Below are 27,826 nucleotides of genomic sequence, written 5' to 3'. Positions count from 1 at the left end.
CCTGCGAGTATTTCCAACACACATGCCATAAAGTGAAGCAGACTGCATAGTATGCTTAGATGCTCTTTGTGAGGCCTGCAGACGTAGTATGACTTTTTTTCGAATTTAAATTTACTTTTTGCGAGATTGACCACTGAAACAAAAATTCGCACCTCACTCATATTTTATGATGTACCTGCATAACATTACAATGACGCGTCCATATAACAATACAAATAAATATATAAATATATACATATGCATTATGCATATATACTCGACTCTAATGCATAATTATATCTATATGAACAGTAATTTAAATGTTTGTAAGACGCAATATTGAAGTTTCTGAAAGATTTGATGTAAATATTGATGAACTTGAATTATCCGATGTACCAACAAATTTAAAAAAAAATAAAATGAAAAACTTTTGAAAATATAGCAAGTTAATACTTTTATATAGTCATCTACTGTTGGAACAGAATGAACAGATAGAGTTTTGGAGAAGCCTTTTGCGTACAATGAAGTAGTTGACACTCACACTAAAATTTTAGAATTAAATAATAGATTTTCGCGTGAAAGTTAAAGTTTAAAAAAATTCTATTGATCATTCTCCAAAACTAAATACCATTGATTTTGATCAGTATTATCAATTATTAAAAGCAAACATTTTGGCATCAAAAAATTGTTTATCAAAAGAAACTTGGGAACTTAACATGAGCTTATAAAAGTTGGAGATAAATTAGTATTACCTTAATGTAAACAATCTTTTTCAGATATGCGAAGGATTAAAATATCGCTTGATTCATCTTTAGAGAAAAATCTTTTTGATACCCTGCAGTCTTTATTTAACATTAAAAAATACATACTAAAAGATTTAAATAAAGAAAAAATATTCATGGATTTGCTAAGAAAACATAGATAATTATGATTATTAAAAACATTTTACTATCATCATTATTTTTATAAACTCAATATTTAGTAATTAATTAATTTAATGTGTTTAAATGATAAATAACAATATTGCAATTGATTCAAAAATAAATAATTTTTATATTATCATCCTATTAATTATTACTTAAGCTATATCCCCCTGCGTTTTACACCTTTAAATACACCCTTGATAACGCTGCAGGCTGTTTTAAATGTCAAAAGTTACAAGTCTGAAATTCATTACATATATATAACTTATATTGCAGCGTAAAATCAATACGTTTACGTGTGGTACCTATTGAGGTGCAAGTACCTACATAATAATATATATGAGTATAAACCGATTATAAACCGATTATAAGATGTGTTGCAGTATTAATATCATGATAATATTAACCCGTTTGCTAAGTATTTCGCACGTCAAAATAGTTTGGTTATTCGGTTCTAAACGCGCTTAATAACAGCTAGGAAATGATTAAGATTCACTTGATAATGTGGCAAATCGTTCACAATTTTAAAATGTTCATAACTTACTTCAAAATTATACATCAAAGAAAGATTATGGGGTTATATTATTATAATACTATTCTATAATAGTACATAATATGCCATATTATTATGTTTTAATATTATTATAAGAAATTATCACATGGGATGATTTTGAATTGAATACATCTATTTTCACCATGTTTATAGTACCTACTACTTGACATTTTTAACCGTGCGCAAGCGCAAGTGCAATTTTATAAATTATCAAATTCATATTTTTTCTAGTCGATGAATATGTTAAATTATGTTTATCGTATACAGACTCTAGTATATTTAAGTAGGTATCTATTATATATGATAATTTTTACACGATCTTAATCTTTTTTTAATAAAAGTATTTTAATATAATTACTTTATAATTTATATCATTAGTTATGAGAAAGTTCATTTCACTTAAAAAAAAAAATATATGTAAATATAATTTTCAGATATCTCAATAATTATGAATTGTAAACTATAAAGTCAATAATACAAATAATAACTTTTGTTGATTACATTTTTTTTTTAAATTATAATCTCGCCTTAATTGCTTTGTACCTAATTAAAATATTAAATAATTTAAAAAAATAAAATAAATCTAGTTAATTGACGGAGAAATATTATAAATTTTGCAACAACAAAAATGTATAGCAAACTTCATGAATAAAACATATTTTGTATTCAATTTGATCAATAATTTATATTTCATAATATGAATTTTATAAACGAACATTAGTTGTATAATAGAAAATTCAATTTTCTAAATTTGTTTTGTTAGTTTTATATTATTAGGTATCTATTTTAAATTTTATAACAAACAAAAATGTGTGTATAAAAACAATTCTTTTTTAACTTTAAAAATAACTGAAATCGTTAAATTTGTTAACAAAGGTTGAAAATAATAAATTATTTTTCAGTAATTAAGATAGTTTATGTGGCTTTTGCTTGTCTAAGTGAATATATAACATAATTCCGGGTACGAATACGTCGCGGTAAAATATTGGTTATTTAATATTCTAATTAAATGATAATTTATACAAGAAAATGTAGGCACCTAGTGAAAACAAATTAGTAAGTATTTTATGAAAACAATCATTTCGAGTTTCCGGACGGATAACTAGAGTTTTCGCATTGTAAAACATAATACAATAGGGCCGCAAACAGTTTCACGGTTGTTAATATAATACTAAAATTCGGTAATGAATTAGTTTGTACTCGTAGGTAGGTACATTTCATATGCATATTTGATATTATCCACTGATGCTTACAGAGTACCAGTACCAAAAATACACACACAGGTATGATTAGACAATTTTTATTCTTCATTGATTATGAAGTTGTAGCCAACGTGGGAGAGATTCTGTTTAAAGCCAAGTTATTGTATGTACACGACTTTAAATAATTATGATTTTAGAGGTGTGGTGAATCAAATGCATTGTTTCGGAAATTGTATATATTATTGTATCTGACGTGGATCATAATGATTATATATTTTTAAACGTTTGTTTTATTCGAAATACCTTCATGCGTATAAATGATTGAAATTTTCAAAAAAAAAAATATTTAGTAAGCTTTAAGTTATGATTGAAAATTGTGTGCGTTTTTCCGTACATATCTATTATACATGGTAAAAATAGTACCCGCAAAGTCGTGTGATATTATGTAACTAGCAACTCGTTTTTGTTACCTTTACATTGTTACAATTGGCGTAGTTAAATATGGTAAGTGTAATCATACATTTCAATTTATTTTATAAATCACGCACAGATATCAAATATAAATACTATATCGATGTGATTTTGTATACTTTTATCGTTTAAATAACAGGATGAGACTCTAACATGCAAATAAAATGTAATTTTTAAGTAATATATTTTTTATGTTCGATCGCTTGAACATTTCGTATTTCCGTATTGAAATAAAATAATGGAAACATTCAACTCAAAAATTAAAATTCCCATTCTCGTAATAATATACGATTGCGCTATGTAATATTTATTAAATTGAATTTTCGGAATTCAATGGTTTCATTTAGCAAACTAACAATATCATTTTTACGTATAATATAATTTAATATGCCAGTTGATTTAATATTAATAATGTTATTTTTGTAGTATTCACAATTCAATTATTAGTTGGATACACTTTATTATATTCTTCATTATATAAAGAAATCATGAAAATGTAAATAGGTAGGTAATATTTAAATATATTTATTTAGGTAATTTTAATTCAAAAATATTATATATAAGTATACTCCTGAGTCCTGAAACCTCACTTTTTTTGTATATAATATATTTTTTTAAATACATAAAATTATCTTATAATTTATGCATTTTTTAATGAACGATCAAATGATTTTGTATGTATACAAAATTACAAAAATATGTAATAGGTACAAAATCAATATTTAATAAAATAATACCAATAAGATTATAGATTATTAATATGATTTATAATGTTTATACCTAATCAGAATTATAACAACGTCAAATGTCAATATAAATTTTGCATTACCTCTACCATTTCCATTAATATTTATGCATCACCGAATTCACGTAATCATTTCAAGCAGGCTTATCTCATTATTAGCACTTATTTGGGTTCCTACTATTAAATTTTCTCTTAACATATAATCTATTGTGGAAAATGTATGCACATAAATTACAAACATTATCTTAAAATTATTTTAAATGGAAATTAAAAGTAATATACCTTTGTGACTCGTATAATTTGGGGATGAAACACCTTAAGTAAAATTCAATTTTAATTAGTACAGTTAAATAATTTTAATAACTCATACAATTGATTAATTTGATTATATTAGTTAATTTATATAAGATTTAGGGCACATATATAGGTGCTGTTTGTATATATCACTGCTGAAAAATGTACTTATTAAAATTTTATTTAAATAACACTAAAAATTGAAGAGTAGTATAATATATCTGTATAGACTGTTGGACTGTATGCATTTTTATCGCTGTTGGATTTGGGCATCTAATCCATATATGACATATAATATGTGTAATTGGATAAAAAGTGTCTTAAATTTTGAATTTTTATCAACATTTAAATTACTTTATCTAACTAAATATATCGATCGTGCTGTAAAGAGAAAAAAATGTTCGTTATTCAAATAAATAACCACAATGAAGAAGAGTACTTACATGGTTATTTATAATTCTAAGATTATTTTGTAAGTTTATAATTAAAAATAATTAAAAATAATTAAAAATAATTGATATATAATATGTATATGTATATTTAGGCAGCAGTTTGTTGTACATATTTTCAACACCTCGCACGATAAATAAATAATTTACTTTCACTCTCAGCATACTTAATAAAAAAAAATATATATATATAATAATTATAATTAAATAGTGTTTTATATTGATGCAAAAATAAAATGAAAGTTCTTTATAAGATCACATACCTATTTATTTGCAATTCAGAACAAATATTATTACATTAATGGTCGAAGAAATTTTGTAAATAACATTGAAAGTGAATGCGAGTAATTATGTACTAACAGAGTTGAGGGGTTGAATAGTATTGACGAGCTACGTAGTTTGTACCTATACGTATAACATGTTATTTGAATGAGATTTAAAAATTGCCGAGAAACTAATGTAATGGGTTGTAATGAAAGTTTTATTAATTTAATTTCTATGTCAAATATCTAGTATTTAATATTTATAATGTACTAGCTGTATAACACGACTTCAACCAGGAAAAATGAACAAACATAAAAAAATGGCGCTATTTTGCTACATGTTTTTGTGTACCAATCTCATTTTACGATTAAATCAGCATCAGAGTACCTAGCTTTAAGAGCTATTTCAACTGAAATATGGGATTCACCTATAGAGCATTGGATATAGGCATATAGCATTTAGTATACGTATTTTCAAAAATGTTTTTAATAACTCTAAACTTTTCTGATATATTTAAGAACAGTTTCTGAAACTTTCGTCAAAATTGTTTGAGTAGTTTTTGGGTCCATAAGTTACAAACATTAGGACAACATTATTAAAAAATCCCATAGTAACAAATGGTGAATTGACTATAGTCTGTCTCTATATAAATTAATTTTTAAAATTTTTTCTTCAGCAACTTATGGTGGCCCTATATATTATTCGATTTCGAGATCAAAAATGAAATTCATGTTCAAGCCGTCTAATAGCTTCCTATAGAATAAAGCGTTTAAAAAATAAGATGAAAACACCCTCCAAGCCTGAGTCTCAAGAAATATCTTTAATTAAAGTCGGTTCTGCAGTATTGAAGTATTCTGTAGTTTTTTAGATGATCTGTTAGTAAGAAAACTCATTTCAAAGTAATATAATCATGCAGAAATATATTATATGTTATATATATATATATACATTTTATTACGGATAAAATTAAAACAGTAATTCTAATTAATCTTAAACACTTTTCAGGTGAGTGCAAGTATTATAAAGTATAAAATATATTGAAGATATTTATATTGGCGATTTGATAATATTAGTATTTCAAGAATATTTATAAATCTGTTGGTACTTTGCTAAGATAGAGAAAAGGTCTTATTGACCGTTTCCGATGTTTTACGGTTGGTGTATTGAAGATATTAATGAAAAGCTTAGATTCATTATAACTCATATGAGATGTAATGTTGGAAAATTAGAACTATTAAATGAAATCAATTTCCAGTTGATAGGTGAAAGGTGGCTAATGTTCTTTGAAATATGAACGTATTTTAACCTTTAATATTGTAATAAATAAATATAATGGTGTTAAGTACATTTCCCCTCACTATAAAATGTCAGTATATCTATAGACTTCTGTCTACGAATTTTCACAATATATTTATTATTACTTTATAGTTTCTTTGGTGTAAATACAATTCATTTAATTATAATTAAATTTAATTTAAAGAAATATTATTTTTCAAAATGCTTATCAATAGATAATATTATGCTATTGTTTTATATAAATACAAATATACAATAAAAAATTTGTGCGTATATTTCAATTTATTTTACAAATAAAAAAATATTAATTATATGATAGAAACTAAAATCAATTTTTATTTTATCTTTTTTCTAAAATTATTAAACAAACGTAACCTAAATATCAAATGTATCAAATGCATAAAAATAAAATATCCAGTTACCGTATTGTTCTTAATTTTGTTTTTCAAAGCTGTACATATTGTACTATTATTTTTAGTTTTTTATAAACTTAGGTTATAGAACGTCTGATATATACACGTATAATATCTGTCGCTGCTTTCATTCCATAATTACCAATATCATTGTCAATTTTTTACAAATAAAACCCAACAATAATATATTTAGTGGCTTCGCGAGGCACGGTGGTACGTACGCTCAATCTGCGGAAATTCACTGAGCGTACCAGCCGCAGTTGCTAGCTCCCGATGGGTGACCACCCGGGATTTTTACCAACATATCCTTCCCAAACATACACAAATACGTGTTACAGCCTATCAACTTCAGAACCTACAAACAAATACACAAAAAAATAACTCCTACCGTACCACCCCACACCCAATGGCCTATATTGCCGCGAGTTCCCTCCAATAAAATAAATAACACCTTTATTTTTTAAGGCTTTAATACGAGTTTAAAGCCTTAAAGGTATTATTATTGTTAAATTTATTGGTTGTTAAATTAGTTAAACGTTCTTGGTACTTTATAGTATATCGCAGTCAATTGTAATCAACTGCTCATAACATTGTTATTCAACGTGTATATGGTAGGTATAACGTTTTAATATAGTATGATGTCAACATAATACATTTGATGAGATAAAAATATATTAACTACCTATTTTGGTTCTTTCTGTCAACACTTCTTTGAGACCGTAGACGAAATGTTTAGGTTTCTTGTTATTTGTTATTTTATCTTACAGAGTTAACCTAGTGCTATTCAGAATCATTTTTTTAGTTTACATAAGTTTTCATGGGCTTTATTAATGTTGTTTACTGATACGAATTCTATGATACACTTCTGTACATATTTTTTAGACTTTAATACTTTTAGAGCTTAGAAATTAATAACAAATGATTATTGAACAATATTATCGATACGTTAATAAATTATCTATTTCAATAAACCATACTCAGATATTCAGCGTTTAGATCGGTTGGGGCAAAAAATGTATAAATAACTTATATGAGTATAAAAAAATAAATTTAAAACATATTAATCATATATATATATATATATATATTGTTCAGTAGCGTATATAGAAATAATTTTTGGGGTGGGCTATAATATATATAGCGACTAACAATAATTATCTAGCACCTAGAGACTACAATATAGTTAACAGTTAAGACTGTAATTTCGGGAGGGGCTGCAGCCCACTAGGCCCCCCCCTTATATACGCCACTGATATTGTTGTTAAACATTGAAATCCGACACGAGATTTGGATTGGAAATCTCGGTGTGCGCCAGCTCCGTCAATCATACTTTCGATTTTCTGGACCGAGTTAATGATAATAACTATAGTATATAGACCTGGAATTTATAGAAGGTAAAATCGATAAAATATGCACATATATTTTATAAAAATCTAAAAATAGTATATTTAATTATATGCAAACAAATATATTCAAAATTTAAAAAAAAATATTATTTGTTATTTATTTGTAACATAAAACTGAAATAATAATATTAAATATTATTTTTATTTATCTAGCAATGATATTATTACGATTTGGTGAAAAACTGGTAGTACAAAAATATATATATACATCGTCAAAGAAGTCAGGCCAAGCATAAATGATCGCAATTCATTATCAAATAGTTAGACTAATTGGCTTTTTGCTAGTTTAAAAATATTTTTTTTAAAACAAACTACCTAAATTAAATAATTGAATTAAAAATACAATCATTATTAGTAGTAGTATAACAAAAAACATTTTTTTTTTTTTAGCAATTAATATCAAATAAACAAAAATAAATTTTACGAAATATGGAAAAATAAATTGTTCAATTTCGTTTTTCATCTCGTTATTGTTTATAGATCTCTATTTTGATGTTTAATAAATCGACAGCATATAGAAAAATATGTAACTTCTACAACATCTGAGCCGTGAGTGATATGTGATACAATACAATATTACAATACAATAGTACTTATCAAATTTCTATTATTATTATTTAATATCTTTTTTACCTAAGCTACCTCCATTAGTTTAAATATCACTACAATACTATAGTTTTACTCAGTTTTAGCCAATCAATCATAATATTATTATTGTTATACTCTCAGTCCATACGAATATAGTGCAATTAAAAATTTGTATAATATTTCCGTATTTTTTTGAGCAATACATACAAATCTGAATCTTAGTAAAATACTTATTATACGCAATGCATAGATGAAACTCGTGCTTCGTTTTGAAAATCCGAGACGACGATATCATCACCAATATACAGACTGCGAATTGCAGCCGTTCAAAATATATTGAAAATATGGCAATAACTTTCAGACATTAGACTTTTTTCAAATATCTTCTTAGTTCGCATTTAGCATCGGATGCACAATGAACACGTTCTTCGCTCTGTAACCGTTGCAATATTTTATGAGATAAGTTTATAGCGTAAGCTAGGGGTACCTTAATGTAATTAAAAAAAAAAAAAAAAAAAAAAAAAAAATGAAGTAAGCGCACTTGTGTGGCGTAGGTTGTTATTATAATTTTTAACCATCACTTCAAAATACTTAATTATAAGCATTTTGTTATGGGATATCGTAGTAAAAATCGATTGTAGGAGCAGTGGCGCTGGGACCATGTACATCGTCAGCGGTCGTTATTGGCTCATCGTCGACTTTCTGACTGTTACACCGTTCCGCCGTAATCCAATACCACTACATTGAGCTGGACTAGATCGTTCACTGCCGAATGATATTTGACACATGATACGATCGCTTATAAATATGTAGTAGCTCACAGCCAAAATCTATAAAGATCCACGGCGGTCATTGGCCCAGAGTAGGCTAGTAGGGATCCGTTTTTATTTGGAAGTGTCACAGCGAGCCCAGTGTTGCAGCTATACCCACGTCAAACGACGTCTTGACTATTTCCGTTCTCTCGAACTTTGGTTCGTGGTTCGTCGACCGTCGTGTTTTGTATCAGAGGTAATGATTAGGTTATAGGTACTACCGCAGTAAGGCCTAATATCCTTTTTTGCGAACGACTATAATCGTCGGATTAATGGCGGTCGGCAATTCCTTCCTACCAATATCATTGTCATTTTAGTATTTACATAGTTATGCAATGGAAAAGTATTTCAAAATGTTATAGAAGTTTGTTATCAATACAACCACGCTTTTAGATTTATATGATATATGTCATTACCTACATTTGTTTCGTAGTTTGTTGTCTTTTTCGTGCTTTTGTACAGTTTGTTGTTGAAATTATTATTTTTTAATGATTACATTTGCATAGTTATCAGATGTCGGATAAGCATTAGATACTAACCAGTAACCTATTCTATAATATACTATAAAAAGTTGAATACCTATTGTTAAATGATAGTTCAAATACTACATGATGAAGAAGAGCAAACATATTATGTATATAATTTATAATATATTTTATAGTAGTTCATATAGGTATATTAATAATATTAAACATTCTAATATAATATTTCTATCCTAAAAAAGATGATCGCGCTTTTCAGAATGTTATATTTAATAGGTAGTTATGAAAATGTGTTCGTTATTTTAATGAGTTTATAAAATTCTGACAGACTTAAAAAATATTTGGTCTGTAATTTTACTAATAGGATAAAAGTTATTTTATAAATTTTATTTCCATATTAAAAGTTTACGTCTGATGGATGTTTTTTAAAAATGTTTGTGTTACACTGTCATTTATAAAAAACAGATAAATTGATTACAACTATGTATATAATTAGTTAGTGATGGTATATATTATGTAGTATAATACAATAAAACTAATCCAATTCACTAATTACATAACACTAAATTCTTTAACGAATAATTAATAAAACATAATTTATAACATAAGATCTTTTGTTCATTTGTCACTTTTGATTTGTACAAAACATCAATTTGAATGAAAAGTTACTAAATACCTGACTCGTTTCAGCTATAATAACATTATTTAACACACCCATTTAAAATAGTAATGTTACAATACATAATAATATAAACACGGCACTTTTTACCTGGATATTCGTGAGTATTTGCTGGAAGAAATGAGTGGACGGTATCACAAATATTTTCTTTCGGAACCAAAACTGGTTTATTAGTTAAGTTTAAAAAATATCATACCGGTATACGAGTTTGTTTTCCAGACAACCGGTTTACGGAATAACCATTAATAAAAAAACATAATTTATTTCATTTTCATTATTTTAATTCGTCTTGAACTCTTTTGACCCTTTTTCATTGGTCGTTTTTCGGAGGTACTTATTTCGTGACTGTCTATACGGCGTTATTTCGCTGCGCATACCATATATATGCCTCGATGACTATTGTACAATACTTACCTGGCTATCTAGGTTCCTATAATAATATCGATACTGCTGCTCTACTAATATGGCTTGGAAAGTGCAGTGGGCGCGCATATAGAAGGTTTAAAAAAAGATGACTTAACACTAGCGCATAAAAAATATTTTCGAGATTTCCGTACAGCTATAGTATGCACCGTTATGCGTTTATACTGTAGTATAAATATCTGAGCTGACAAATGTATATAGGTGTGGTATAGATTCCGTGGAGAAACGTTTTGCTATATAATACATCGTTTTTATATAATTATTACGATTATTACAAATACGAGAAAAATCAACGATAAACTAAAATGTGTTGTGTTGTAAGAAAATTGCTGAACGGAATGAAAAATAAAATACATACAATCGTTATCCTTTTAAATTTTACCGGGAGTCTACACGGAAATATAAGCTCTTTAAAAATACAATTCAAATTATTCTGATTATATTATATACTCGTACACCAGTATAGTGCACCCGTACGACGATCGATACTCCACATACTGTAGCGAGTATTTTGCATTGGAAGATGCCTATATATTATGTGAACTTATTGGCACTTGCCGACTTAACACTGCTTGTCGTTGGGCATAGGTACGTATGGCGTGTTTTATACTCATATATAGCCATATGCAATATGCATATATTTAATATAATATATTGATATATTAACTATGCGCGGTCTATGCGTTTATAACGAATAAGCAGTTTACACCATGACTACACTTTAATATATTATTTTAACTATTTATAGCTGCGAGGTGAAATGACCAATAACTCCGTGCGACTAGTCGTTAGATAATCATAATTCGTATATATTAGAACATTCTTCGGAGTACCACCGCGGGGAGAGATGACCGGGTGGGGCGGTGATGTGTTTAATACCTAACCTATACCTTACATCGTTACTGCATCGCATCACTGAAAGCATCTAATCGTACACACTAAAACTAAACGTGTCTCGTAATATATCGGATATCAATATATTATTATCGTCTTTAATTTTTTTTGTTTTGATATCAAATATGCTCAACACCGTCCGACGTTTATCTAGGCTAAAAATATGACAACATCGACTCATCACTCGTACCTATACTTACGTATATGTTAACGTTTTTATAAATGTTAAAAATCCAAGACATGCACTTTTGTACCTACCTATATATACTGCATGACGCCACCGTGCCGTGCTGTATTTTTTCGGTCGACGCTATTGTTTTTGATCTGCATGCATTCCAAACAAAAGATCCATTGATTTGGTATAGACTTAAATAATTGACGTTTGAGTAGAATAGATTTTTTTTTACAAATTAGTCGAACTTGTTCGTGTCGGATATAATTTTACGTCAACAGTCGTGGCGCTGAGGCTAATTTTGGATAACCTGTGTAGTGTGTACGGTGTATTCATTATCCATCTATAGACTAAACTGCAATATAGAGGTTCATGACTGCAGTCACGCGTAACCTACGTAGACGTATACCTATGTTTTATATTATTTACACGTTAAAGTCATATTATAAGGCAAACCGTTTTGGGTAATGTACATGTACAATGTATAACTCAGCTGTAGCCTACCCGTGCATTGAGTACATCAATATTTTACAGTATATATATTCATAGCCATACCATATAGGTTGGTTTAGATATAGTATACTAAATGCATTAATTGTCAATGCAATGGATGTGTATTATATTATATGCGCGTACCCATACGTTTCAATTATTCAAATTTGTATGTACTATTTGTTTCGTTTAAAGTTTAATATTAATATACCTACTGCTGTATTTTGAAAAGTATCAAAATACTGCACAGCTTCATATCTCGTTTTATTAAAAATTTTATTTTATTAAAAAATAAAAATACTCACTACTTATAATTATATAACATATAAACAGCTTTTAAAAGCCCGTGTTTAAATTTATAATGTTTATCCTAATTTAACTTTGATGTACTTTACGAATTAAACATAAGAAATTATATTATGAAGGATTTTTATGAGTCACCGTGGTTACATCAAGTAATTAAATATAAAAACGCGTTATTATCGCATAATATACTTCATGCCAAAAGTATTTCACTGGAAATATACGTATTCTTAATAATTATAAACAAATAAGTACTATCAACTCCCTTGAAAGGTTCTTTCGAATGACACCCGTTCATTCCGGCCGAAGTAGGTATTTATTTTAATATATATGTATATATAATTTTTTTATTTTATGTCATCCAACTACATTCCCGGAGAAACAACATAATATACAAAAACGATAAATGTTTAAATGGACATCTAGATTTTTTTTTCTTGTATTTCGATGTAATACATTTTGGAAAATTTATTACGTTATTATCGATATTTTAGATTTTATTTAGAATTTAAATTAAAAAATGTCATCTTATTTTACGATATTCGGTTGACAGCGATTCTCGTTTTAAATGTTTTAATAAAACTATCTCTCTAATATAGACACATCGTATAATATATATATATATATTTAAACATAAATTATTATGAAACCTCTAGCCTATAGGAAATTTCTTTGTCGGAAATAATATTTTAAATCGTTAAAGATTTATTGATTTTTAAACACTTAGTCCATTTCTATAAACAATTTTTTTATTAATTATTATAATTACAAATTTCTAAATGTATACATTACTCTCTAGTATCTGCAGTCTGCAGTACACGCTTTTTCACACATTTCATATAATATAATTTATGAACTTGGTATGCTCTGCATGTTATTATTAGTTAAGAGCCAATAAACTGCGTAGAAAAACTGGTTTTCCGGTATAGACAATATGTTGTATTATCGGTAGCATTTGCACGTAACATTCGCATTTTGCAAGTTTGGTATAAGATAACGTTAAGCATTATGGCTATTTAACACTTTATTACATTACTTACAGATGAACAATCAACACAATATTAAGTCCGATATTTTTGTACATGTTTCGCCAAAAGTTTAAAGATCTATAATAATGTAAATGTAAATAGTAAACGTGTCACAATATTTAATTTTTAATTTTTAATATGAATCAAACTTAACAAAAATGTATGAATTTCTCAATATTGATACGTCATGAGACAAACACTGCGAGTTAATTAAATATGTACAACGTCCAAGAAAATACAATCATTTATACAATTATGTAACGATGATGTATTTGAAATGATTGTGAGATGCTGGTACATAAAACTGTATAATTTATCTGTTATTGACACAAACGAATCGTCCTATGATCTTTTAGAATCTTATTAGGATAATAGTTAATGATATTAAAATGTGGTCATAAAGTTTACGAAATAAAATTTAAAAGCCTGTTTTGTATAATTGGCAATATTGTGTGAATTAAATATATTATAAAATATGCTTCTTCAATACGAAATTATTTAAATATTTTATTTATCAGCGATCAATACTCGAAAGTGATGATATATAGACTGGCGTTGTAACTCTATTCAATACTATAACATAAAAAATGACTGTCAGATAAAACAAATGAAAAATATAAATCTTTTAAATAAATCACTAACGTAAATATGACGGAAACAGTGAACGAAAATTAATATATTTTATCTATTATAATATTGTAACAAAAAAATATCTTTTTTTAATGAGAATAGAAAATATAGAAACTAAACATGGAATTTAAAAATAACAATGAATTTAAACAACAACATTTTAAAATTAAAATAAAATAAAACAATAGCTAGGGCGTCACTTGCAATATCTCTTAGACGTAAATATTAATGATTGAAATATTTTTGAAAGTGCAAGATACAAAAAAAAAAACATTTTATTAATAAAATGTACTTGTCATTAAAAAAAAAAAAATGCATCTTCTTTATTATATTTGATTTCCCACAAAAAAGGATAAAAATACACTTTGATGCTTATATCGACTGAACAATTTTCATTGTATTAAACTATTAGGAATTTATCATTGCAGATACAGCATTAGCAATTGTAAATATGTTCAGCAGTACACATTTTAATAATAATTAAACATTAAGGCGATTGTATGGCTAATATTTATTAGCATAGCGTTGGCTCGGTGTTTCACTAAAAAGTAAAGTGTCCGCAAACTATAAATTACCGTCGTTTAATATATTGTTCTTCGCAACTCGTATTTTTGGAAACCATTTGAAAGAGAATTTTTCGAAACTACGGTCCATAAGTCGTGTTGTCACAATTTCCTTCTTTTTTTTTTTAACAATTGCAGCTTTCTACATTATACTTTAGCAAGCACTCGCGCAGTGTACTTTAACCCAAATTGATTTATATGAAAGTCTCGAGAGCCAAAAATACCGAATTTCTAAAAGTGTTTTTTTTTCCATCCACGATTATACATTTCTACTTTATGGTGACAACGGCGTAGGATCTGTAACAATAAGTAATAACATGCGTTATTACGTCGTTTCGTCGAATGGAACAACTAAAATAATAATATCGCTGAAATATGTATAAAAACGCATTGAAGAAATAATACAAGAAAAGTGCAAAATCGGAATATTTGTATTGCGAGGCAAAAACCGTGAAGCCGAATCAAAATAAATTCTGATTAAAGTGTAGTTTCGGCACCATCTAATACTTTCCTGGAGTGCATGTGAAAATGATTTCACACGTCATCGTTATAACGCGAACTATGCAGATTTCAGACAAAAAATCATTTTTTTAAATTTATGATAATTTTTATCACGTTATCTGATTGGTTCAACGGTATATAAGTAGTGATAACTAGTTTAACACATATTACTTGAATTGGAATGATTCTACTTTCTGGTGCCAAATTTTTCTCGCAGAAATCGCTGTCGAGTCGAACTTATCACGGTCACCAAAGTCATTACTCAACTATCAAGGTATAGTGTATATAATAGCTGGTTTTCTTGAATCCACATTGCGTGCAAAAATGTATAAAGATCGCCGTGGTTTAAGCATTACACCAATGCCTATCATCGTACCCCGTATCGGGCATAACGGAATACCTCGTGACACACCCTCGAGCGGATAACTACGATATTGACTGTCACTCAGCCACTCAATCGTAGGAAAATCTCAATTGTCACCTACTGTTGTCTTCGTGAAATCTACACGCCGCCACTGTTCGATGATTGATATCGTAATATTAAATTAAGCCATTCTCGCTTCGCTGTCCGCGAGTGCTAATAATCATAGTCGTAGTATAGTGTTGTGTACAACCATGGACAAACATTCCAAGAAAGCGAGTCTTGTACGAATATTATTTGTGAGTCCCACCATCACGTCCGACCGTCCGTTTCCGAATAAGATTACGCGCCGGGCATCGCATCAAGATTCAAGCGGCGAGGTGCGCATAATTTCATCGTTCAACAATATTAATCACAATAGTGACTGACTGTTGTTTAAAATTAATTGTAGATACGTTTAACTTGTGTGTGTGAGAGTATAGGTAGTATAATAACATTTCTCGGTAAAATACAGCCAACAGGCGCCGACGTCTAACGAATAAGATAATTTTTAGTACCTAGCTATATATATATATTTGACGTATACAATATAACAAAAACTATAAACTATCATTGTGAATTATTATTTTTGTTTCATATAATATAATAGATTTGCATTTTGCAATATTGTATTATAGGTATATATTATAGCCAGTAGTGGTGTTATTTGGTAGGGCGCGTACAGCATAATATTAAGCGTAACGTTACATTCGTCATAAAAACGAAGCGGTTAAATTTTTAATATTTATTATTTATTACTTTATGGATTACACGCTTAACGTCAAAAATTCGACTATGTATAAACGTGGAAACTTTGGCCGCAGTTTCTGCATAGAAACTAAAAGCGCAATATAGGTACCTACCTATAAACGATACTAACGATAAACAAATACTATATTTTACCCCTGCAGTAGATGTTCGCCATGCAAATTATAAGAACGTATAGTCATAACTAGATTAAATAATTATTATTAATTACATAATGCAATACATTATATTAAATCGAATTATTTGTGAAAAAGTTAGCACATTGAAAAATAATATTAAAATACATTTTTAACAATTTACCTATAAAATTTGATACTAGAATATAGTTTAATTTTTTTGAATTACAGAAGCGTTGACTGTTGGTATACGTAAGTAAACAATATGGGTACACTTTGGAAGTTATTACTTAGTTAATGAATGTATCAAATTAGTTTAAGAAATCATATATGAATAACTTGTAAGAGGTAGTTATTCTACGCCCAAAAATTCTCCCTGCGCCTCTCCCGAAAGAGCCCTAGGTAGTATGTATGTCTCGTAGCTTTTTCGAAAAATGATAAGAGCTCCGTAGGAAGAGCGCACCCGATCAATCCACGCGGTTCTGCACCGACATTCGGCCTGTGCGCCCCGAGTGGATCGGCGAACTTGGAAACCGGAAAACCGGAAGAACACTCGGAGACGGAGCGAAAGGGTATTCGTCTCTCTGCACACGCTTGTCGTAGCATATTTTATCATTCGGATATGTAGGTACGACGACGAGCAGAGAGCGCACTTTGAGCGAATCATGCGGTGGTGGAGGCTCCGCGGGGCACTCCCACTGAACCCCGAGCGCCGCTTATGTGAACGTGCACCGCCGCCGTGTACTACCGTCACCGCCGCCGCCACCTGCATAGCTGCCGCCACCACTTCATCTGACAACCTGCGACCGCGGCAGCGTCGTCGTCGTCGGTCACTGAACTATCAACAGCACTCGCACGCACCAACGCACGCACGTACACGCTTACACGGCGGCCGGATCGTAGTCGTGTAATAGTGTTTGTTGTAATAGTATTAGTAGTAGTGTAGTAGTATCTCTGTATCTAGTAGTATTAGTATTAGTATTATTATTATTATTAGTAGTAGTAGTAGTAGTTGTTGTTGTTGTTGTAGTAGTAGTAGTAGTCGTCGTAGTCGTCGTATAGTCGTAGTAGCTTACCTGCCGCGGTCGTCGTCGTCGTCTTCTGCGTGCGTACCATCGCCGGCCGGCCGACGTGTCCGTGTGAGACATCTGTGCTCCAGTGCAGTCATCGTGGGTACGCGCACGTGCACAGAACGCATACATAATAAATATATATTATTATTATTATTACTACGATAGTAATATCATATGTGTATGTCATATTTCTAAAAAGAGCCGAGTCGGGCGCGCGTTAAATCGGTCTGCATTATTCTATACTGTATGTACGCGCGTTTTTCTTTATGACAATTTTCCTATCGCCTGGGAGTTAGAGAGATTAGTTTTGAAATTCGCGCGTGATCTATCTTCGTGCTATCCATCAGAAAAATGCGTCTCGCCGATTCGCACCCCGAAAATCACACCGCGGTATAACGGCGGTGGCCGCGATGCACCACCACCTGCCCGAGCAGCACCACCATCGACATGTTCCACCGTCGCAGTGCCGTCACTTGACGACCGCCGACCCTCGTCGGACACCGGTCGCACTCGAACCACCACCGCCACCGCCACCGCCGTCGTTACAAACATCTATTGGAGTCGTCGTCGTCTGTTTTCGTGAACGCGCTACGACATAATATCTCACAACACGAGTATATATATAAACACATATAATCGTCACAACATGGACGTGTTCAAGCTCGATCAGTCGTTAGCGGCGGGACTGGGCGGCGCACCGTCGGCCGACAAGTTGACGGCCGACGTGTCGTTTGGCGCCGGCACCACGGACGAGTTCAACCTTAGCTTTTTTGATGACACGACCACGGACACGGCCGGCTCGGAGAGCCATGACCTGCCGTCCCAGGGATTCGGCGACGAGCCCTGCACCGCTGTGGCCATGGACACGGCCACGTCATCGCCCGCGGCCGCTTTCCGCGACGTCCGCGTCACATCTCCTTGCACCAGTTCCACGTACCGGCAGCCCACCACGTACGCTGGCCACGTGGCCGCCTCTCAACCACCTCCCCCGCCGCCGACGGCTGTCGCCACCAACTCGACGCCATCCTCGTCCACCACCGCACCAGGTCAGTGTTCGAACCGAGCGCGATTTGCTATTTCCCCGATCGACCCCTATGCCACACGTTATGACTGCTAAATTATTATTCGTCCCAATAAAATTAGTACCTAGGTATAGTAGTTTTTAGTTAGTACAGCTACCATGACACACGAGTTATTTATTTTTATATTTCACCGTGTTACAGAGCAATGTACACAACACAAAGATTATTTTACACGTGCCCCTTTTGGTAACAGATGAATGGTAACATGTACCTATGATTTTTCAGTATATATGACAATTTTTATTTAGTCATTTTAGACTTACGGATAGAATTTTAGACTTCACTTGAATATCCATGATTTGAAATATTATTGTCTTTGTATACGGGGACTATTAAGGTATTATCATATTATCCATCATATCATACGTCGTCGTATATTAACCGATTTTATAAGAAATTATCTCAATTTTCAACATTGTGTATGAGATTCATCACAATGTCTATACATTAGAACGTAAACGTGGAATTTATGGTTAGCAAAGTCTTTAGTAGGTTGAATAACCTGTAGCAACTATGGCAAAATATCTAGTGAATAAGCGTTGAGTCAATAATCGAGTAATTTAGTGTTGATGATTTCATTGTTAAAATCAATTATTATTGTCGTGCCATTCGACCATTCATAAACATTATTAATAGTATTTAATTATATGGAAAAAAATTATTATTCCTATTACACGCATTTTATCCTGGCATGAACGAAAGTGAACGATTTCACAGGGTAGCAAGTTTAAGTGCAAATATTATTCACCATATAACTAATATTGTTCTATACCACAGCGTTTCTTAAACTTTTTTATCCGTGGAACCCTTTTTGATGTTCACTTTTATCGTGAAACCCTCACTTCTTTTTAGCTTTTTAGTTTTTTTTAGGATTATTTGCAAATAAATTATAATATTAAGTAGAAGTATAGATTATTGAATTTATAGAATTAGCTGATAGATTATTCATTATTATTTAATATACAAGTATTATTTTCCATAATGGATGTTTTAAAGTAATTTTCTTGAATATTTAATAAAAATTACTTAAGCTTCGCGGAACCCCAAGGTTCCGCGGAACACAGTTTAAGAAACGCTGTTCTATACAACATTGAAGTCAACCGTCGTAGCAAATTACAAAGTTTTGAGTAAATTGTTTAGTCCACTTTTTTCTTTCAATTCGGGATCTGCTTATCTATCAACGGGCCCGGATGTTTCAGTTTTATAGTATCCTCGGGGCTCGGGTTCTCACGCCATTTGGTCTACGTTTAATTTCGACCCTACAGTAGGTATTACAACTTATACCTATTTACGAACGGACTACGTGCGCTTACATCCGATGACCGTGTGCGATACGTTTTGATATATCTATCTATACGTGCAATATATGGGTAAAATTAATAATAATTATGTGCTTAAATTATACCGTATTCATACGATTTACGAGGAAATAATTATTTAGGCATAATAGATCATTTGGTATTGATATATTATTATGTAATATATGTAACTTTCATCTACCTATATACAGTGAAAGTATACGAAAATAATCATTATTTTAAAACTAGTATATTACCTATGTAGCCCGTAGGATGTGAATTTATTTTAATAAAATATTATAGGAGCATATATTATAGTATAATATACCTAATAAATGTGTGTGTGTCTGTGTGTGTCTGTGTGTGTCTATATATATAACATTATAATTGCATAGTCCCATTACGTTAAAATATTCTTGTTGTTTTTTTATTAAACCTGTACCTACGCTTTTGATTTGCATCTGACACAAGCGTTATTTTGATTGAATACACTTTGGTTTATGTTTATTTTATTATATACATTAAAAAATAAATTGTTTTATCCAATGGCATGTGGTGCGTATACACTACACAGACTACACTAATAATTGTTATTAAATAAAATTAGTATATTCATATTATTTACGTGTTTTTTGACATCAATACCATATTTTAAATTTTTTGTATGTTAATTATAGTTAATTGTTTATTCTGTAGTCATGTACTATTATATTCGATTTAATTTTTTGGGTTGATTGCATAGGCGTAATTTTAGTTTTAAATTTAGGAGGCTATTATAATTGATATGTATGTACCTACTATGTGTATGCTTCCGGGGATATGGCCCGGTGTGCCATTATTTTATAGCACAGTAGGCCGGTAATAACTTATGTTTTGGGCCACTAGAAAAGATGTCTATAATTTTATATTTCCTTTTTTAGAACTTTATAATATTATTTTATTGTATTTGACGTGTATACAGCGGCGGCCGTTGCACGCTACAGCCTATCTATAATAGGCAAAATACACATACAGTCCTACTATATTATCATGAGAATCAAAAACAATAAAAAATATTTTGTCTCTTCAAATGTTGTCAATTATCGTCCTATCAGGGATTATACGCCATGGATAGTAACGTATCTATAAATAAATACAAAACATTGCAAATGTGTGTGTACTGCGCAATAAGGTGGCAACAATTTTAAAAACATTATTGGTGAGTCTTTTGACGGTGCCGCGAATATGCGAAGAAATTTCATTGGACTTCTTGCGTATAGAAGAAAATGAAATAAAAACTGTATTTAGAAATGGTATTATGCTCACATCTTAAATTTGTGCATTTGTGATAAAAGAATAAATATTTGGCAACAATAACAAAACAATTAGGAATTGGCCAGAATAAACTAAGAATCAAAAAATTTGTGAATGTCGATGGTGATCTAGTAAGGAAAAAACATTAAAATGGGTCTTCAGTGGTGATATCCTGTTGATCTTAGTGCTCTACACTTTGTTACCATATCAAGTCAATTATATCCAAAGTCTTCATCAAAGGTTTATATTCTCATACTAATTTATACATGTTTTTAGCAAAATTTGTGTTGATGTTGTAGGTACCATATATAACAGTGTTCACTACTATTCAGATATTATGTAACAATCATTAACACATAATATATTATTTTGTACAAACAACAATAAGGTCCTTAGGTCCATAAAGCTTATATAATTCAGTAATCACAGTTTGAGTAAAAATATTTTTATTAAATAATTCATATTTATTTATTTATTTATTTTTTTTTTGGGGGGGGGGGGGGGGGATTAGAGTAATAATTTGATCGCTAATTAACTTGGAACAGTGGTCTGGGTCCTTCCCAGTCCATCTCTGGATATAAGGTAGAAAGAGATAAACCTCCCTTCACCAAAAAATTTAAAAAATGCTATATTTTATTTTTTATTTATTTTCTATACAATATACATAATTCATAATCACAATGATAATCTATGATTATATTTGGCAAAATTATTTGACACATCTTCAACACATAAATCATTTGAAATCTGCCTTTTTATGTTATGAATAATAGATAAATTTGTAAATTTTTCTTAACTCATTGAATTCTGAAAGTTTCATCAACTTGATGAACGATAAAACTCAAGTCCTTTTTATGTATTGATTAATTTCAAATTGACGATAAAAATGTACATTTAATTATAATAAAATAGGTTTATTTACCTATACTATCGACAAATATGAAATCATAGTATACAAAAATTAGAATTTATAAACGAAAAAACAACTCTCCTACCTCGAGCATATTCGTCTTCGAGCTTATGTATTTTATGCGACATTGAAGTTCAAGCAGTAAATGTTCAAGCCGATTTGTTCATCAGACCTTGTTAAAGATGCGTCAGTTGAAACTTTTCATCAAGCACTTTCCGGAATTCATCGTAATTAGTTCATATATATAATAGTTATATACAAAGAGGATTAAAAGTTTTCATTAAAAAGACTCCACAAGAAGTTGCACGAAACGTCGTTGGAACTTTTGTAAGACTTCATCGACCACATAAAATGCAACGTACGGTATTACAACAAAAATCGATTATTTTTCCCTCTCTAAAAACAATTTTCAACCAGAAATCATCGTCGGTGATAGAAAAAAAAACAATTTTATTACGATCGGAATCTATCGCGGAAAATAAGTACGAAAATACAAGGTCACGTAATATAGCAGGTAAACTAATATGTGTAGATTATATATGTATATATAAGTGTATATATAATATATATATACACACAAAACATACCTATACATATATGAAAAATGGATATTATATATATATATATATATATATATAAACATAGGTAAACCGATCGTATATGATTATCTCGTGCCTGCGCATATAAGTAGGTACATGCATGTATCGATTATGCGGTTATTTTTTTCCATGCACATTCAGCCATCCTCTATACCTATTATATTCTGTTGATCGATCATCGGCTTGCGATTGGTCAACGTTGTTGATGTTGAAGATCATTCACTTTGCTCGTGTACCGTTACCATGACTAACGCATATGAATACGTACATTCACACACACACACTTATATATATATATTTTAGTTATGCGCCAAGAGAGCACTATCCGCACCTATTCCATTGGTTACCAAAACCGTTCACTGTTGGTCTTGTGCCAAACAATTTTTAGCTTGCGTAATTTAATAACATACCTACCTACCTGGTTTTTTTTTGTTTATTATTTTTTTTTTATCCTAGCCTACTGGGTAAATTTCTTTCAGACATAATATGAAATGTAGGGATATATTATTATTTATTATACAGTGTTGAGTGTATACTATATAAACCCCTCAATTTTTCTCAATTATAATAAGTACATATTTCGTATCTATATTTCTATGCATATTATATACATAAGTAAATCAATTCAAATGTAAGGATATAGCGGATACCATCAGAATCATTTTGTTAAATAAATATCGCGTACATAAGCATACAAAAGCTGAAAAACATATTATATTATAATATAAAATTATTAGATATGTACTGTATGGGCATGTATATTATACAGGTAGGTATATATAGTATACCAATTCCTACATAACGGTTTAGAATTCATCCGAATTCAATTCGTCTAATAATATTATTGCACGTGTGTGTATACTCGTACTATATATTTATACGAATATAATATATTAATTTTCCATTCCAAACACGAGCACGCCTAAAACGCTGTGTGTATATACGTGACTGCTATATTAATGTATAAAATAAATAAATATATAAATATTATAAACGCTGCGTTATTAATTTGAGGATAAAATAAAATTTAAATGAATATCGCGAATTTTTGTATTAAAATGATACATAATAATATATCATAAATTATTAAAATTATTGTTCGATTTTGATTTTATACCTAGGTAATACTCTTAACAGTGCCATATATGAACAACAAAAATTGTAACTATGAAATATGAATGCATTTCAAATTATTTTGTATCATGGGATTTAGGGATTAAAAAGAAATTGAACCATATGCACCTTGCTGCAGTTCTCTATGTATTCAACCACATATACATTACATTTATTAATCTATAGTAGGTAGGTAAAGTCAATATAATGTATGACGCATAATATGTTTATTATAATATGATGTTCAATATATTATTTTGCTGTACTGTACGCAAAAAATATCATATCAAACGGGAACAACAATAATAATAATAATAATAGTATACCATCGGCGCAAGTCTGAACAAAAGTATTTAATTTTTCAACAGAGCCAAATGCGTTCTATCTATATCTATACATATCTACCGTGCACCGCGCCGGTCGCTAGCTCACCGCTTACAAATCAATATCAAATACATAATAACGCCATCCATGATGCTAACAATAATAATAATAATAATAATATATTCTATACACTGCAGCATTGCAGTAGTGATAATAATATCGTATACACATTATACGCACTATTTGAACTTATATAATATATTATGTTTCTTTAATTTTAAATTATTACATTAATATATGGTCGTATGTGATTATATAAAATTTATAATGAGCGTTTCTGATTATAATTTTGCTGGAGATCAGCTGTGACACTGTATAATAAAATATGTAATAAATAAATATAAATTCAGGATGATTCACTAAGGAACATTCTTAGTTCTCCTCCTTATATCCTTTTGAAAGATATATCGCATGTATTTGTTCGAATTCGGATTTTCGGAATTTTTAAGTAAACACTAAACACCTATACTAAAAACCATATTTCTTTATATTTGATTTTTGTTTTTAATATAAAAAGTTCCTAATACAGTTGAATACAAATTTATTTTTTTCAAAACACAATCATAACTTTTACTTCAGTAAATTGCTTTTTATTTTAAGCAACTATTTTATGTATCTAAATCAAAATTTAGAAGAGTAACTCGAACAAATCACAAAATGTTTTAATATATTAATATTAATTGCTTTAATTATATTTGAATTATCAAAGCTCTCATGTGCTTTGAACTTTGACTTTATCATACTCTATTATCCTTAATAACTAAAACTTAACAACGTATCGGCGAGGCTCGTTCAAATACCGATTTAAATACACAACAATTAAAAAAAAACTACCTGCTAAACAATTTTTTTTTTTTTTTGGGGGGGGGGGGTGAAGTTTCGACAACAATGGCCATTAGCCTGTGGAACTGTAGGGGAGGAAAGTTTAGGTTTGGTACACGTGGATATTTTTTTGGCAGAATTTCGAATGGGCACCCTTAGGTTTCTGCTGCCATGCCTGAATGGGCGGCGGCCTCTCTTTCCAGACAGCGCGGCGTGAACTGCACGGAAGGTTATGCCGCTCATGACCGGGATTCGAAGTGGTGACGGTGTACACCGCAACCGACACCTTAATCGGCCCGGCCACTACACCCCCGCTAAACAATTTATAGTAAAAAAAAAATTTAATTTGAACAAAATATTTATATCACTATAGGATTATAAATTAAACAATTAATAAAATATTCATAAATATTGGTGCCCAACGCATTTTCATAAAAATTTAACAAGGTCCTAATCTATCGAAGTCTTTCAACAAGTTTTGCATTTTTAGTGTTTTTACATTTTTTTATTTTGGAGAAAAGAGAATAATAAAATGTTTTAAAAGTCCCTCGTGGCACCTATATATTGGAAACAGATGATATTTCGCAGCGTAAACTTCGAAATGTTACTTATTTTTCAATTTTTCCCTGTTTTTTTTTTTTTTTTTTTTTGTCTTATGGAAACTAATATAAAGTAAGCAGTAAAAAGAAAGAATATTATATACTTTTTACAAAACCTCGAGTTTTTTTATACATAATATGATAATGTAATATATCCAAACTTTTCATAAAAATATTTTTTGGTAAAACAAATGGTTTTCAATGATTTTATTCTTGTCAATAATAATTAATAAGTCGATATAAAATATTTGGATGTACGAATTTCACCAGATGTTATGAGTAATTACTAATCACATTTTTACAGGTAATTTTGATTCAATCACAATTGATCGGCATTATACATGCATAAAAAAAATATTTGTTTCACAAAAATGATTTAAATAAATAGTCAATTGCATTAACTAGTGATTACTAAATTAATAGCTGTAATGACTATACAATTATTACATGTAGGTACTATACCTATGTAGAATTGAAAAATATATTTTTCCGTTCAAAGATTTTATAATATAAATATTTAATGTCAGTTCTCACGTAATGTTTGGCGTTTGCTAATCTATAAACAATATTATAATAACTGCAATTAAGTTATAACATACCTATATATTATTCCGGATTATGAATAAGTTGTAAAGGGTTTTAAATATTTTGTGCTCCGAAAAGTTAAACAAAGTAAAACTAACAATCATAATTAAACATAGTTTTGCAAGTAGTAGAATTCTCTGAAACGACCGAAGAAAAGCTCACGTAATTTGGGCGGTGTTAATTTAAGCTTTGCGGAAAAGACGGTATTAGAGATCTATACAAAGAGCTGGTATTATTCAACTATTTATTACATTTTAACAATGAACGTTCATTAATTCAAAAAGTTTTTTTTGCCTCTTTAGTCTGGAGAAGTTAATATACATTTATTCTTATATTTTATATCACCTTTTTTCGTTTACCTATCTTTATTATATAATTTTGAAAGTTCAAAACCCTTATCAATTTTAAATTATCAAAATGAAAATATGAAATCTAAATTCGAAAATCTGAAACACATTTTTTTATGAACATTTCGATGTATCAAATATTGAAAACAAAAGAGTTTACATAAATTTACATTATAATGCTCGTCTTTGCTTTAAAGTTTTTAAATTATGACATTATTAATAATATTTTAGACCAACGTCCAAACATCAATATGACAATATATTTGGAAAAGTATTCAAATTGTGAAATTAAGAATATTTTCAATTAATAAAAATTAATTTTTAAAATTATCACCAGTAATACTGCCTTGCAATTGTATAATAATAATTACTTGTTGTAACTTAAAAGACGTGTTGACAACACTTATCTCAGATTTTGTAACTACTGGACATCAAAAAAATTTTAAATTCTATCACAGACTTCCGTGTGGTTGATTGTATCTCTTATAAACTTTAAGAAACATATAGTTTTCCTAAACTATGAGGTAGCAGGTAGTATTTATTTTCCTCTTAATGTGACGATATTTTAGTGTTTCTGAAAGTTATTTTGTGTATAAATTTGGGCTTGGATAATAATAGAGTGGTCGAAAGTCATGAATCATGATGGAGTTCGCTACCACAACATAATATAATGAAAGTTTGCTACGATTATCGCTACTGTTATGCAAATGAGCAAATGTAAAGCACTTCATTATATGCTACCTTTTTTTAATCAAAAAATTATCATCCATGTTTATAGGCCTTGTAGATTAGAAACTTGTTAATGAAAAATTTAAAACGAATCTGTTAAATGTACCAATTTTCACGAAAACTCAATTTGCACGAGTTGCAGATAG

General features: G+C 29.8%; 1 protein-coding gene across 2 annotated transcripts in view; it reads left to right on the top strand.

Annotated features, from left to right (window-relative positions):
• Nucleotides 1-27,826, top strand: part of Eip78C (Ecdysone-induced protein 78C) — a 70,062-nt gene that overhangs the window by 2,712 nt on the left and 39,524 nt on the right. The window contains exon 1 of one of the 2 annotated variants that reach the window (XM_089225492.1): nt 17,819-18,965. The exons of the other annotated variant lie outside the window; for it this stretch is intronic. Within the exon in view, the coding sequence (XP_089081618.1) occupies nt 18,566-18,965 (400 nt within the window). The 5' untranslated portion in view covers nt 17,819-18,565. Of the gene's footprint in view, nt 1-17,818; nt 18,966-27,826 lie in introns of those variants that run through there. 2 annotated transcript variants of the gene reach the window in all.

Source organism: Diuraphis noxia, unplaced genomic scaffold, assembly GCF_037042655.1.
Source record: "Diuraphis noxia isolate RWA-SAM2 unplaced genomic scaffold, SU_Dnox_SAM2 contig0004, whole genome shotgun sequence".
In the NCBI taxonomy this organism is placed as follows: domain Eukaryota; kingdom Metazoa; phylum Arthropoda; class Insecta; order Hemiptera; family Aphididae; genus Diuraphis; species Diuraphis noxia.
Note: the sequence above shows the minus strand (reverse complement) of the source record. Positions and strands in the feature narration are given on the sequence as shown.